This window comes from Symsagittifera roscoffensis, chromosome 9 (assembly GCF_963678635.1).
Source record: "Symsagittifera roscoffensis chromosome 9, txSymRosc1.1, whole genome shotgun sequence".
Taxonomy (NCBI): domain Eukaryota; kingdom Metazoa; phylum Xenacoelomorpha; order Acoela; family Convolutidae; genus Symsagittifera; species Symsagittifera roscoffensis.
Window position 1 is genome coordinate 1,347,691 of NC_087070.1, and position 14,213 is coordinate 1,361,903.

Below are 14,213 nucleotides of genomic sequence, written 5' to 3' on the forward strand. Positions count from 1 at the left end.
CGAAGTTGCACTTCGCATACACAAGCAAAAATATGACCGATAACGCAACTGGGAAAAACTGAATGAGTAAAACTTTGAGTCTTCAAAATTTCTCAAGTGAAGCACGCCAATTATGACGCATTAGCATAACAAGTCAATTCGAAAAAACAAGAAATTTACCAACTAACATGCCTCAATTTATTGAGCAGTCTATGGAGCAGTAATAATATGAAGAAATTAAATGTAACTAGCATGTAACGCACCTCCGGTGCTTCGAGTTTTTAACAATTCAGAAAAAAAAAACTTTTATTGGAAATAATATCTGCATCCTTTTAATGTACCCTAACAGCACCCAATTACAGGGTTCATAATCACAAAACTTGTAAAGTTTTCAGTCAAATTTTCTAATTAAAATTTAGAAAAACCATAAAAATTTGTGAAGTTATACTTAAGTTCATTGAAACAATTTAAAATGAACTAAAAAACGTCAAATCTCGGAAACTAAAAGCAAGTGAGCAGTCGCATTTAGACGCAAGATCTGCAACTCCTAGTGTAGTCTTACAGTACCCAACTACAGCGTTGAGAAAATTCAAATCTTGAGAAACTTCAAAGAAAATTTCGAAAAAAAAAGATACATTTTTTGAAAACCAGAAAAGTTGTCACATCTTGAAAACTGTCAAGATTTGAGCAGTCATATTTAAAGGGAAAACTCGAAACCCCCGAAGTTACTCTGACAGCCCCCAACTCTAGGGTTAAGAATTTCAAATTTTAAAAAAGTTTAAATTTAAGCTTTCGTTTTGAAAATTATTTTGTAAATTTAGTTAACTGAAAAGCGAAAGCATAAAACAGGTCATATCTCGAAAACTACAAGGATTTGTTCAGTCATATTTGGAGGCAAGTTTCGCAATCCTTGAAAGTACTCTGACAGCACCCAACTACAGGGTTGGGAATTTACTGCTACGAAGTAATGCGAACCCAACTACGAAGTAATGCGAACACTGCGAAAATTGTTAAAATTCCATCCCCTTCATTACACACAGACGTACACAATTTTTTTGCCTATTACAGGACGCAATATGAGAACAATAATCCGAAACACTATAAGCCGAAACTTAAAATGACTGAGAAAAAATACAAGTTGGTAAAGTTACAACCAACACAAAAAGCAGATTTCAAATAGGACGCATATTCAAAATATGTCTGTTGCAGTTTCCAACAGAGAGACGACTGTTGCATTTCAGAGAGCAACGTGCTGAACAGGGAGATTTTGAAATTGGAGATCATCCCATGGACAAAATTGTTTATGTGAAAATAAGTCTAGTACCCGATTGCAATACACTTTGGTTTCTCGCTGAAGCCTAAAACTTTTCAATAGCGGACCAACTCAGCTTGAAGTAGCTGAGATTTTACTTCAACTTTGATTCAACGATTGATATGACTGTATATCAGAGGGAGGGGAACAGCTTATACCTGCTTCATTGTGTATACCAAGACAATGAAGTTGAACATCTTTTATTTATCAAGAAAATTCTTGCATATGTCAATATAACTTCAATGGCTTTTTGGCGTGTGCCTGCAGCGAGTATTCAATGCTAGCATTACAATACAAGAACTCTAAAACGTTGTATCGCAATATTCGCAATTTTTTTACTCGTTGAGTTTGTGCAATGAGCCCTGATACGGTCTCTATCTGTCTAAACCAGAGTCACAAGGCTCACCCAACTGCTGCTTCTTAATGTGGATCAATTTTACAAGCTGTTTTGAAAATTTGGATAATTCGACATAAAATTATATTACATATAAAGATGAAAAATCCCGCGCAGATTAAATCAAACATTTGAAACAATTTTTGTTGGTTTAAATCAGTTTTTTGGCGGTTATTAATTTCCATTCCGTTTTCCATTCGATTAAGTTGCTTGTTGCAAGCAACATTGCCGCCCACCTTGAATGAGCCAAGTTCATTCAACACTGACTGAGAATTTGCTTAGTTTTATGCAAGGCCGGACGCAGCAGCCCCTTGCGGTTTTGAAGTCGTTGTTTTGAAGTCCACTCCTTCCCGAGGATGCAGAGAAGACAAATACTCCTTGCTCCAACGCTTCCAGAAAATTTCAAAGAGTTCTTCTAGGTGACCCATGTCTCGGAACTCTTTGAGCAAGTCTCGATACTGAGTGTATAAAACCACATCCAGCTTAAGTTTGCGTTCCAGACTGAAGAATGGTTTGAGTGCATTGGCTCTGCACTCGCCGAAGGTTCCAACGTTTGTCTCGAAAGGCAAAATAACAGAGTATCAACCATCTGGCTCAGTTATAGTTGTTTTTTCGAAGTGATCCTCAACAAACTCTTCTGCCTTTGATCGAGGGCTTCGGTTCGAAGGCAAGTCATCAACTGTCCAAAAGCGACTTATGACCACATCAGACTCCTAACTGACAAAAATTGCTTGCAAAACTCTATCATCCTTGCGCCTGCTTAGTAACTGTACTGATCCACTCACAATCCAGCCAAAAATTGATTCATCCAAGGTGAGAGTTCCTTCTCGTATCCGTTTACCAGCGCTGAGCTCGTTTGCCAGTTCAACACCACATAGAAGATCAATTCGTCCTCTTTTGTCGAAATCTGGAACCGCCAGTGCATATCGAGATGGATGGTTATGCTTGCGTACATCCACATCGTCTGCTGGTAGATCTGATGTGACTTGGGGCATGATGAAGAAATCTGCTCTTAGTGTGTCTTCTCCAGGCAATGACAAAGTTATCGGAGCAAGACCTCTCGTCTCCAATGGGGGTGCTGTTCCAACTTGTTTCACTGTTTGGTTGACTGATTTGAGAGGCAATCTATTGCGTCGTACGAAGCTTTCACTGACGAAGTTCAACTGCGATCCATTGTCTATCAAGGCACGGCAAATGATTTCCTGTCTGTGATGGTTGAACAGCGGTATCCTGCTAGTTCCAAGTAGGGCCATTTTGTCAGGTTCCGTAGCACTAATGGCAGTACACAGGTTGTTTCCACTCGTATGACAATCGTTTACAGCGTTTCTCTCAGTTGTAATCTGTTGTTCCCTGTGCTGATTGTCCACGTGAAGAAGAATGGTGTCTTTTTCCACACTGTTTACAATTGTGCGTGCTTGGGTATTTCGTTACAATATGCCCTGGGCGCAAACAATTAAAGCATGGGCGTTTGGAAGTCACTTCGTCTTTCCGTGTATGTACTTTCAACTTCTCGAACTCGTTACATGCAGTTACAGTGTGAAGTGCTCCACAAAACACACATTGATTGCTCGTCCACAGTTGTTGCTCCATACGATTGCCTTCGGTCGATTTTACTTTGGACATCAGCATGTGCTTCAATTCGAGTTGTTGGTTTCTGTAAAGTGATTGATGACTTCACTGCTTCTAGTGCCCTCGCTCGCGCACTAATGAAATCGTCAAGGTCGTGTAGTTTCGCCTGGGCTGTGAAGCTGCCATTGCTTTTGGCTTTCCGGATCCATTTTCTGCTCAATTACATGAACCAGTATTGGATCCCAGTCTTGAGTATTACAGCCTTGCACTTCTAATGCAGCCACGTTTTCGCGAAAACACTCCAAAAGCTTCCTGAGGCTTGTTCCATCTTCGGTTTTCAAAATCGGGTAGTTCAACACAGCACTTCGTGTGCTTCTCCTCGAAGTGAAGACTTGAGGTAGTTCAACTTCTTAGCGTTTTGGAGGTTTGGGTTTCCATGTACTGCAGAATCGAACTGATCGATGAAGCTCGTCCACTCTGTATACTTCCCACTGAAGGAGGGAAGATCTATCTTCGGCAACTTGATCTGACTTGATCTTGGTGAGAACATTATATGAAGCCCGTTCGCTTCTCTTGTCGATCCTCTGGAAGACGCTTGCTGATCTTCCAAGAAATCTTTCGTCTGCTGAATGAATTTTCGTACCTCCGCTCTGAGCTCACAAGCCGTTTCAAGCTCGGCTTGCAGACGTTCGTCTGGTACAACGTCCTCTATCAATCGATCCTTTTCACTGATCGATGTGAGGGTCTCTCTTATGACAGCAAGAGAAATTCGCAAGCCAGCAAGATCAGTCACTGGATAGGACGATCGGATTGAGTTTATTCGATCCCTATGCTTAGAAATGCAAGTCTTGTGACCACTTCTGGAGTGAACTAACTTCAGGTATGTTCGTCCTGACTGATCGTTTCGTCCATGTTGCGCGCTCACAACAGCTGGTTGATCGCTCTGCTCGTTCGCATTGCTCTGACCTGGTTGCTCGTTCGCAACTGATCGTACATCGCCTGGCTCGTTCGCGAAGCTTCGTAGATCGCACTGGACGTTGGTATCACTCATGGTTCGTGGTTAGTGGTTAATGGTTAGTAGTTCTTGGTTCGTTGTGTCCGGGTCGACGCGGATCAATATTTTCTCGCCGAAGCCTAAAACTTTTCAATAGCGGACCAACTCAGCTTGACGTAGCTGAGATTTTACTTTAACTTTGATTCAACGATTGATATGACTGTATATCAGAGGGAGGGGAACAGCTTATACCTGCTTCATTGTGTATACCAAGACAATGAAGTTGAACATCTTTTATTTATGAAGAAAATTCTTGCAAATGTCAATATAACTTCAATGGGTTTTTGGCGTGTGCCTGCAGCGAGTATTCAATGCTAGCATTACAATACAAGAACTCTAAAACGTTGTATCGCAATATTCGCAATTTTTTTTACTCGTTGAGTTTGTGCAATGAGCCCTGATCCGGTCTCTATCTGTCTAAACCAGAGTCACAAGGCTCACCCAACTGCTGCTTCTTATTGTGGATCAATTTTACAAGCTGTTTTGAAAATTTGGATAATTCGATATAAAATTACATTACATATAAAGATGAAAAGTCCCGCGCAGATTAAATCAAACATTTGAAACAATTTTTGTTGGTTTAAATCAGTTTTTTGGCGGTTATTAATTTCCATTCCGTTTTCCATTCGATTAAGTTGCTTGTTGCAAGCAACACACTTGCTTATCGCAAGGGTAAATAAGCTTGGAATTAGAATAACTTTCGTCAGTATCGGACTCGAACCTGAGATCTAGTGAATTAGAGTCTCACGCCCTGCACTCTCCGTCACGAATGATTAACAATCGGCAAAAACTAGTCACAAATGAAACAGCTACATATGCTAATAAATAGCCAATGCGATGCAGCAAAACTGGCCACAAAAAACCAAACACAATTTTGCAAGTAATAATTTGGAATATAACAGTCTGAAGGCATCCACATTAACTTTGCCTGTAATAATTTGGAAAGCATAAATCTACATTATGTATAAATTATTCATTTCAAAAAAAATTCGAGATATATTGAGTTAGAAAACTGAAATCAAGTTTATATGATTGTTATGTTGTTTGAAACAAATAGTTTTTTTCCGGTTCATTTGCTGAATTAAAAATGCATCAACTGTGTTAGCTTATTACTATTCGATTGCCAAAGAACAAGCTATCAAAAAGGAGTAAACGTGCCACCAATACTTTTACAATACGCTCACTTAAGTTCTCTAGCGTAAAAAATGATTGAAAGAGATACAACTCAATTATCAATTTCTTGTCAATTTTTCTGCAAAAATCGGCATCTAAGTCGATAGAAATCCAGAATGCCGGTAGAGAAGTTTGGGTTATTTCTTATTTGTCAAGCTTTCTTTTCAGACAATTTAGAGGGCCATATTTGAGGTCAACAAAAAACCCTTATTACAATACTAGGTTATTGCACAGGTTGTTAAAATCACAAAAAACGAGCATGTCAGCCAACTTCTCGTCATTACTTCCAAATTTAGCCAAGGTGGTCAATCGAGGAAAAACAGAAATCATTTTCAGTATCAAATACACCAAACACAAGGCACGCAAAACTTGAAAAATGTATGACGGAAAAAGCTTTTATTCAAAAAAACCGAAAGACTCTTGCTCAAAAATGACAAGAACAGAAAGTAGCGTTGTTCACAGGGGAAAAGCCCAGTACCTGATCATTAGACAATGGCAATCGCAAGTTTAAAAATGCTTGTATATAATGCTTGTATGCTTGAAAAACGCTTGTATATAAAATATGTGAAAAAAATCATGAAATGAAGGCAACCATAACAATAGACAGGGGCATCCAAAAGTGCATTTTTCAAATCATTTCAATTTTGAGGGTTTTTTAAAACTAAAAAGGTTTCAGATCTTCGTATTTTAAACTGAAACAAAACCCCAAAAATGCGATAACGTTAGGAAAAAGTCCACATCTGCAATTGCTGGGAATAGCCTGACATCTCACCACCAAAAGTACTTGCTACTTTGAAAATTGATTTTTTTTCAAATTTAACACTTGGAAACTTTTACACTAGGAAAGTAAAAGGCGTTGAGCAGTCATATTTGGAGCAGACATGTTTGGAGTCAATTAGCTCATTTTTATGCCCGGTCCTGTTCAAAGCAGGACCATCAGTGGGGAAGGGGCAATGTCATCCATTTCATCGTAGCCAGTCCGACCTCCTGAGAGTACCTTGACACAGCACCCAACTATAGTGTTGATAATTTCAAACTTCGTGAAACTTTTTAAATCTAAGTTTTCTGAAAAATTTTGAAACAACCATAGAAAACAACTTATCTCAGAAAAGGAAAATATTTCAACACTCAAATCTGGAGGCAGGACATGCAACGCTGAAATTACCCTCAGTAAATGATGGGAATTTGAGTTTTGAATTTTTTATATCTAAATTCTTTGAAAGATTTTTAAAAATCATAAAAAACGTCACATCTCTAAAACTTAAATTAATTTATCAGGTAAATTTGGCGGCGAGATTTTTGCAAACCCTGAGGGTATCCTGAAAGCACCCAACTACAAGGTGTGGAATATCAAACTTGAACTTGCAAAAATCTTTGACTGAATTTTTTTCTAAGAAAAGTCATATATTTCGGAATACAAAAGGATTTGAACAGTCATATTTGAAGGAAAAATTTGCAAATCCTGAGAGTACCATGAAAAAACCCAACTACAGGAATTAAGCAACTCATGGTTGTTGGAATTTATTTTGAAACGCAATGCTGGCAAATAGCCAATACTTGCTGCGGTGCAAAAATTTCAGGTGCTTGTCTCGAATGATGTCAATTTGAGAACACAGAGGCCAAGCGGATCGATACAACATAAAACATAGAGGTTGCGCTTCGCACACACTAACGAGAACACGACAAAAAGGAGCTCTATAAAGTGCAATAAAGAAAAAAAGGCTCGAATTACTAAAACATCGGCAACCTCTCGAATTCTGTCCGCGACCTAGAGATTGGAGATTGGGAGTCTCACGCAATAACCACTCAACGACGGACGCTTCATAAATCAGAAACACTAGCCACAAATAAAGCAGACAACAGATGCTATGAAAATTCTAATGCTACCGATCGTTATTATAGCATAAGTGCCACCAAATGACAACTTTTCTTTGCGAGCTAGGTTGGAAAAAAGAAGGTTCATACTAATACACTATGCTCGCATGCTCACTATTTTAAATATATAATAGACAGATATAGAGCTTTTGAAAACGTGAACTCACATCTGAAGTGGCAGACATTCATATCAATCCACAGTGACAAAAAATGAGATTTTAGATTCGGTTTTCGAATAAACTTTACTATCAAACTTAATCAATTTGAAAATAAACTATATTTATTTAAACTCCACATAAAGCTCGAGAAATTTAACATTATTTCAAAATAAAAGACTTTATGGTGATTTTAGAAACGAAGCACCAATGAGATCAGGAAACCTCTAGAACCTTTTATATCTTCCTAAGGAACCCTTTAAAAACTTTCAGGTTATAAAATTGCTTATGCGTAGCTATGTACTCTTCGCTCCGTGCATTGGAAATGAAAACCCGCCAGTAGGATTCAGAGGTATTGGAGCCTGCTCCCAATCCATACATGGACTCCGCTGAAATTCATCTTCTTCATCTGAAGTGTTGTAACTGTCAGTCTGTGCCGAGCTAGTTTTCAATCTGGAATTGCATCTGCGAGATGATTTCACTTGAGCTGGCTGGTTTTGTGGTGCGGATATGTTTGACGCCGTATGTTGATTATTTGCAGTCACTAAAACAATTTTTTGGTTATATTCAATCACACCTGATACTTATTACGAATTGTTGGTCGCTAATGGTAGTTATTACGATCCGACCAAAAAAATTTAATTGTCCTACCAAACAGTTAAAAAATTTTGGTCGGATCGTAATAACTACCATTAGCCACCATCACAGTAGATGATTTAATTGGCCACTCACCCTCAAAGATCTACGTATTAATAACTGAAAAGAGTTACCAACTAGTATGAGTTCCAGATACCCATTTTAACAAACCAGACACACTAAACGATCTTAGATACAAAACAAAAAGCCGCTAAGTCGAAAAAATAATCGGAAATGTCAAAAAAATAGATCTATCAAAACGAATTATTAAGTCGCACTCACCGTCAACATACAAACACACATAACTTTCTTTGCTTGTCAAATGCAACAATATAAGGTCACTAAGCCGATTATTTTTTTATCGTTGGCCGAAACTTGCGAAGCCGGAAAAAAGCACAAAAATAAATGACTATTAAAAAGTTATTAAATCCCCCTCAACCTCAAAACACACACACACAGAGCTTTTTTCGCTTGTCGAAAGACGCCATATGATGCACTTAAGCCGATTTCATAAAGACCGAAACTTAATTTAGCATTTTGTGCAATCCAAAGAGGAGTATAAGAACATATTTTCGTTGAACTTCTCAAGGCTCTTTTTCCTTCCCCCCCACCTGTTTCTAACTAAAATTTTGCTACGCAAAATTTCAAAATTGAGTTTTATTTATTCTAATTAGCCTCAAACATGAATCCTATTTTCAAACGAACGTTGTCTAAGAAACCGGAAGTGACCGGAAGTTACATTTTTTTCCACTCCACCTTTTGAATTTGATAAAGCTGAACAATTTTGTACAAGATAAAACTGACGCTATCAACTTTCTAACTGAGAAAGGATTGTTACATGCAGATAGATGCTGTATTAAATTTGGATCTGTGATGAAATTACATTTGACTGATAAAGAAGATAGATGGCGTTGCAACACGAAAAAGTGCAGACATCAGTCCCAATTAAAAAGCGGCACCTGGTTTCATGGTGCACATTTGTCATACAGCAATTTCACTCTATTCATTTACTGTTGGGCGAATGAGTACACAACTATTGCATTTTGCCAAAAAAAAATAGAAATATCTTCTACAGAAACGATTGTCGATTGGAACAGCTACTTAAGAGAGGTATGTGCACAAGCATTGTTGACTACTCCCATTAAAATTTCCCATTAAAATTGGCGGAGTTGAAAAAACTGTTTAGATAGATCAGAGTCTTTTTACAAAAAGAAAATATAATCCAGGCCATGCTGTCAAAGAGCAATGGGTTTTTGGCGGAATTTTTAGGGAAACGGGTGAATCTTTTCTATATGCCGTGTCTGACCGAACGAAGGAAAATTTGATTCCAATTATTGAATCATCAATTCAAAAAGGAACTCAGATAATTTCTGACGAATGGAGGAGTTCTTCAAAAATTGATCAAATACCGGAAAAGGAATTCAGTCATCTGACTGTAAACCACAGTCACAACTTCAAGGATCCAAAAACTGGAGCATGTACAAACAAAGTTGAAAGTATGTGGAATGTAGCTAGATCAAGAAACAGGAAAAGGTGGGGAACTTATTGTTCAATGCTAGATTAGCTACGTATGTGAATTTATGTGGCGACAAAGAAACCAACGAAAAGACCTATTTGAATGTATTCTGTCTGATATTTTAACTTATAATCCTCTATCAAGAAATGAAAAATAAAAAAACCCCTTTTTAAAAAGTGGGGGAAAAGGAAAAAGAGCCCTTCTCAAAAACAGATCACTAAGCCGAGATAAATGAGTCGAAATCAATTGGACAGAAAAAAGTTTTTAAGTGAAACAAAAACAAAACAAAGAAAATATATGAAATCGAAGTTAGTAAAATTATAGTTATCGGAAAAAATCAAATCAGAAAAAAACAACCACAATATAACTTGCGTACAGCAAAAAAAAACAATTGTACGATGTGAAAACTAAGCTGACAAAACATAAGCAGACAAACAATTAGCCGACAATTTCCCGTTTGAAAAAAAAACAGGTCCTGTCAGATTCGAATCCAAGACCTTTGCCAGGCGAATTCCTTACCTCCAGACCAAGTGCCGGAGACGCAAATAAATATGAACTTACCCAGAGGCGAACTGCACTTCACAAAAATTAGAACACGACAAAAAGTAGCTCTATAAAGTGCAATAAAAAAATAGAAATAAGCCTCGAATTAGTAAAAAAAAATTGTCTACGTCTCGGATTCGACCCTTCGGTCTACTGCGCCCTAGAGATTATGAATCTCACACTCTAACCACTCCGCCACATAGGCTTAATTGACAACAAACACTAGCCACAAAAAAAACAGAGACCAGATGCTATGCAATTTTTATGACCATTTTCGATGAACACTTTTTTTGCTAGATAGGTTAGAAAAAAAAGAAGGTTCGTACTAATACTTTAACTATCGCAAGCTGCCTAATTTAATTATGAACTGAGTCTAAATTTATCCAACCATTTTTACCATTCTGTGAACAAAATCATTTACGGGAAAAAAGTCTAGTATCCGATTGCAATACCCTTGCTTATGGCAAGGTAATAAATAACTTAGAAAAATTTTTTTAAACGGTTATTACAAATTTTATATAGATGTCAGAGGAAAAAGAGAAAGCTAGTTGGAGAGTATTATGAGAGGGAATAGTTGATTGAACTAACATTGCTTCAGTTTAGTCTGGTAGACACTCCTCGTAGCTTCATTAATCGGACCAACAGTGACTCCGAAATGACTCAGCCTTCGCTTCAGTTCATCGTCAGACAAAGAAGAAGCACATGTAAGGTTAGATTTTACACCGGTTGTACTTCCTAAAAAAACGGGGCCCATAGTACGGAGTCCGGTCTGTAAGAAGACAATCGGATATTCATATTTGTCAGTAAGTAGACAAATACTATAGTAACCTAACCAATCAAAATCGAGATAAGCAAAAAAAAAATAAGAAAATAAAATTGAAGAGGCAACCCTCAGCTTCGCGACTTTTGGGATACAAATATGAATGACTATGGCTACAAGCAAATTGAAAGACAAATCAAAAATAAAAAAAAACCTCAAAAAAAAAATTTTAATTTTGAAAAAGAAAGTTACAATGATTGCAAAAGGGACGAAAAATTTTGGAAACAAAATTACCCGCACCATTAGAAACTTAACAAAGAGCATTCAAAATGCTAACAATAAACCGAATTTTTCTGCGTGACTTCAGCCGACAAAAAACAAGCAGACACAAGGACCGAAAACACAGGTCCCGACTGGAATCGAACTTCCGGGATTTGTCGTCAAGCATAAACATTATCACTGTATTAAATGTAAAGAACACTCCTTAAAACTATTAGAAAACAACTCTCAAAGATTTTAAAAAACATCATGAGCAAACAAAAACAGCAAAACTTCTAAGAACTAAATTATATGCCGAAAACCGTAAGACATTAAAATGGTTTTGAATTTAAGTAAGATGGCCAAAACTGTGGACAAATTTGGCGCTGTGGCACAAAAAAACGACGAAAACAAGCAGAAAAATAGAAGCCTGACAAATACTTTTGACGCATAGAAAAATTTGCATTGACAAAACAACAGGTCCTCACCGGATTCAAACCCTTAAACTTTGTCTTTATAGACAACTGTATAAACTCTTCGCCACATTAATGCTTGACTTTGACTCCATATGAATCAGAGTTAAAAATGACTTAGATGTTTGAGTTAAACTATTGTTAACCCAAAAAAACAAGGTTCGATTTGATAACGCTTTATAAACGCAGGCGTAACTATCTTCACCAAAAATCTTTGATAAACATGGCAATTTTGAACCAATCTATTCTGTCAAAAACAACCAAAAACTTTAAATTTTTTGGTTTTAAAAAAGTCAGAGATGTTGATTTTAAGCTTATGCACAAAAAGTCAAATTTGAGGCTAATTCAGTTCAAAACATTTACTAAAACTAAAAAAAAAAACAGATGAAAAAGTCGACAGAATTAAGTCCGACACCCAATAAACTGTTAATGATCCAAACATTTTTCGAGAACAAAACAAAACTTGAATGGACCACTTAAAAATCAATTACCATCCCTAAACATGTAGTACATCCAAGATGTAGGCGATAAAAAATAATAATATTTTCAAGAAATTGTAGGTTTACAATAAATTCCAGCTCGGGAGAATACAAAAAAGGCATCAGCCTTTCGGGTGAAATCTACATGAGCAAGACCTATAAGCCTACTTTTTTTAACAGTTAGTTTACATAGACAGTACTCAAAAAAGACCGCAAAAATTCTTCAAATCTCAAAAATTAAAAAAAAGAAAAAAATCACGGCAAAAACTTTTTTGGGTGTTGTCTAACAATTAAAATGAGACGACCAAAAAAACTATAACAATTTACTATAATATACATAAATTTAAAAAGGTTCGTTGTCTCAAATATAGATGTTTTTATGAAAAAAATGAGTCCAGAGATTCATTGGAAACGCTTCAAGAAGAATATCTTTATCCAATTGCACAAACTGTTCATATAAAAAACGAACCCTATTTTTGAACTTCTTCCTTACTCTTATGAGCTTTTTTCCGCTGCGAAGTTTTTTTCTTAATTTGCCTGTTTTGATAGTATCTGTTTTCTCCCGTTCACTTATGTATTTATGAAGTTTTTCATTTCCACATGATGGTCTCATGATTTTAACTATGAGTTTGAACAGTTCATATACATAAAACTCCCACATCAGACAGGTTTATGTTTCTCCCGAATATGTTTCAGACTGTCCCATTTTTAATTCTAAAACATGTCCTCCACACAAGTCTTTGCTGGCTTTCTAATTTTTTAAAGTCCGTCTTATAAGCTGTGCCATAGATCAGTACACTTTATTGATATATTAGTTGAATATACGTTTCATATATCTTGAGCACTATAATATCTGAGTTGATAGATCATCGAGCAAGGTTAAGCTGCCCTTTTCAAAGTTTTACCGAATTTGAAATTTAATTTTTCATCAATTACTAGCCCTAAGTACTTATTGGATTTATGGTTAGAAAAAGTCTTCCTGTTACATCCTGGTTTATGGTGAGCTTATTCTCCAAAAAACCTTTTAACATTCTTTTTAACAATTTCACCTGCTGCTGATTTCCAGTTAAGTTGTTGTATACAATGCGCAACCATCAGCAAACAGTACTAATTTTGCAAATCAATTATGTATAGCAAAAACAACAAAGAACCCAACACTGAAAATTGTTGACACCATAATTGATTGTTTTGATAGTGTCCGGTGACAACTTGTCATAACTAACGTACTGTTGACAGTTCTCAAGGAATGACCTCAAAAGATTAACACTTTACCTCGTAAACCATAAAGGTTTTTTTTCCAGTAAGATTTTGTGATCAAGTGTCGAACGCTTTCGTAAGCTCTTTTGACGAAGACACGCAGCCAAAATTGTCTTTTAAGTTCTCTACTATTTATTCAGTGAGTTCCAAGATAGCATCAACTGTGCTCTTTTTATTTCGAAATCCGTACTGACATGCTGTTATTACATCAAATTTATTCAGAAAACTTCCCAAGCGAATGTGATTCAATTTTTTGAAAACCTTCCCCATAAAAGAAGAAGATATATAGGTCTGAAATTACCGCAATCTGACAACGTGTCATTATTAAATATTGAAGATAATATGATAACTCTACATATTGATTAAAAAGACAATTCAGCACTCAGACATAACCGGACAATTTTTTTTATTAGGCTAGTACTTTGGTTGTAACTATCAAGGCTGTTTTTATCTCGTCATCTTTTAATTACTTGATTAACTTCTTGGAGGTGAAATGCTTTCAAAACCATTGTATTTTAATTCTCTACAAAAACTTTTTGTATGGCTCTCGCTTACAAGTCTTCTCTCAAAATTTTTTTTTTGATTTTTGTCACAAGCTTTTCTACATGGTATATTAATATAAACTTAGTGATACTCATTTCCAAGTTTATATTAATATACCAAGTTAATTACTCTCAACAAAATTTGACTATGTCTTATTTGAAAAATTCTATCTGTTACCCTTCCTTATCGCAAGCGTAATAATTATAAACTACTAATTTATAACAAGGTACATTAATA

General features: G+C 36.3%; 1 protein-coding gene across 1 annotated transcript in view; it reads right to left on the bottom strand.

Moving 5' to 3' along the window:
• Positions 1 to 7,488: 7,488 nt before the first annotated feature.
• The window catches only part of LOC134854592 (uncharacterized), a 343,397-nt gene continuing 336,672 nt past the window's right edge, over positions 7,489 to 14,213 (bottom strand). Inside the window, exons 4-5 of the mRNA XM_063870914.1 lie at positions 10,795 to 10,941; positions 7,489 to 8,055 (exon numbers count right to left, since the gene is read on the bottom strand). Coding sequence (XP_063726984.1) covers positions 7,808 to 8,055; positions 10,795 to 10,941 — 395 coding nt within the window. The 3' untranslated portion in view covers positions 7,489 to 7,807. The remainder of the gene's footprint in view (positions 8,056 to 10,794; positions 10,942 to 14,213) is intronic.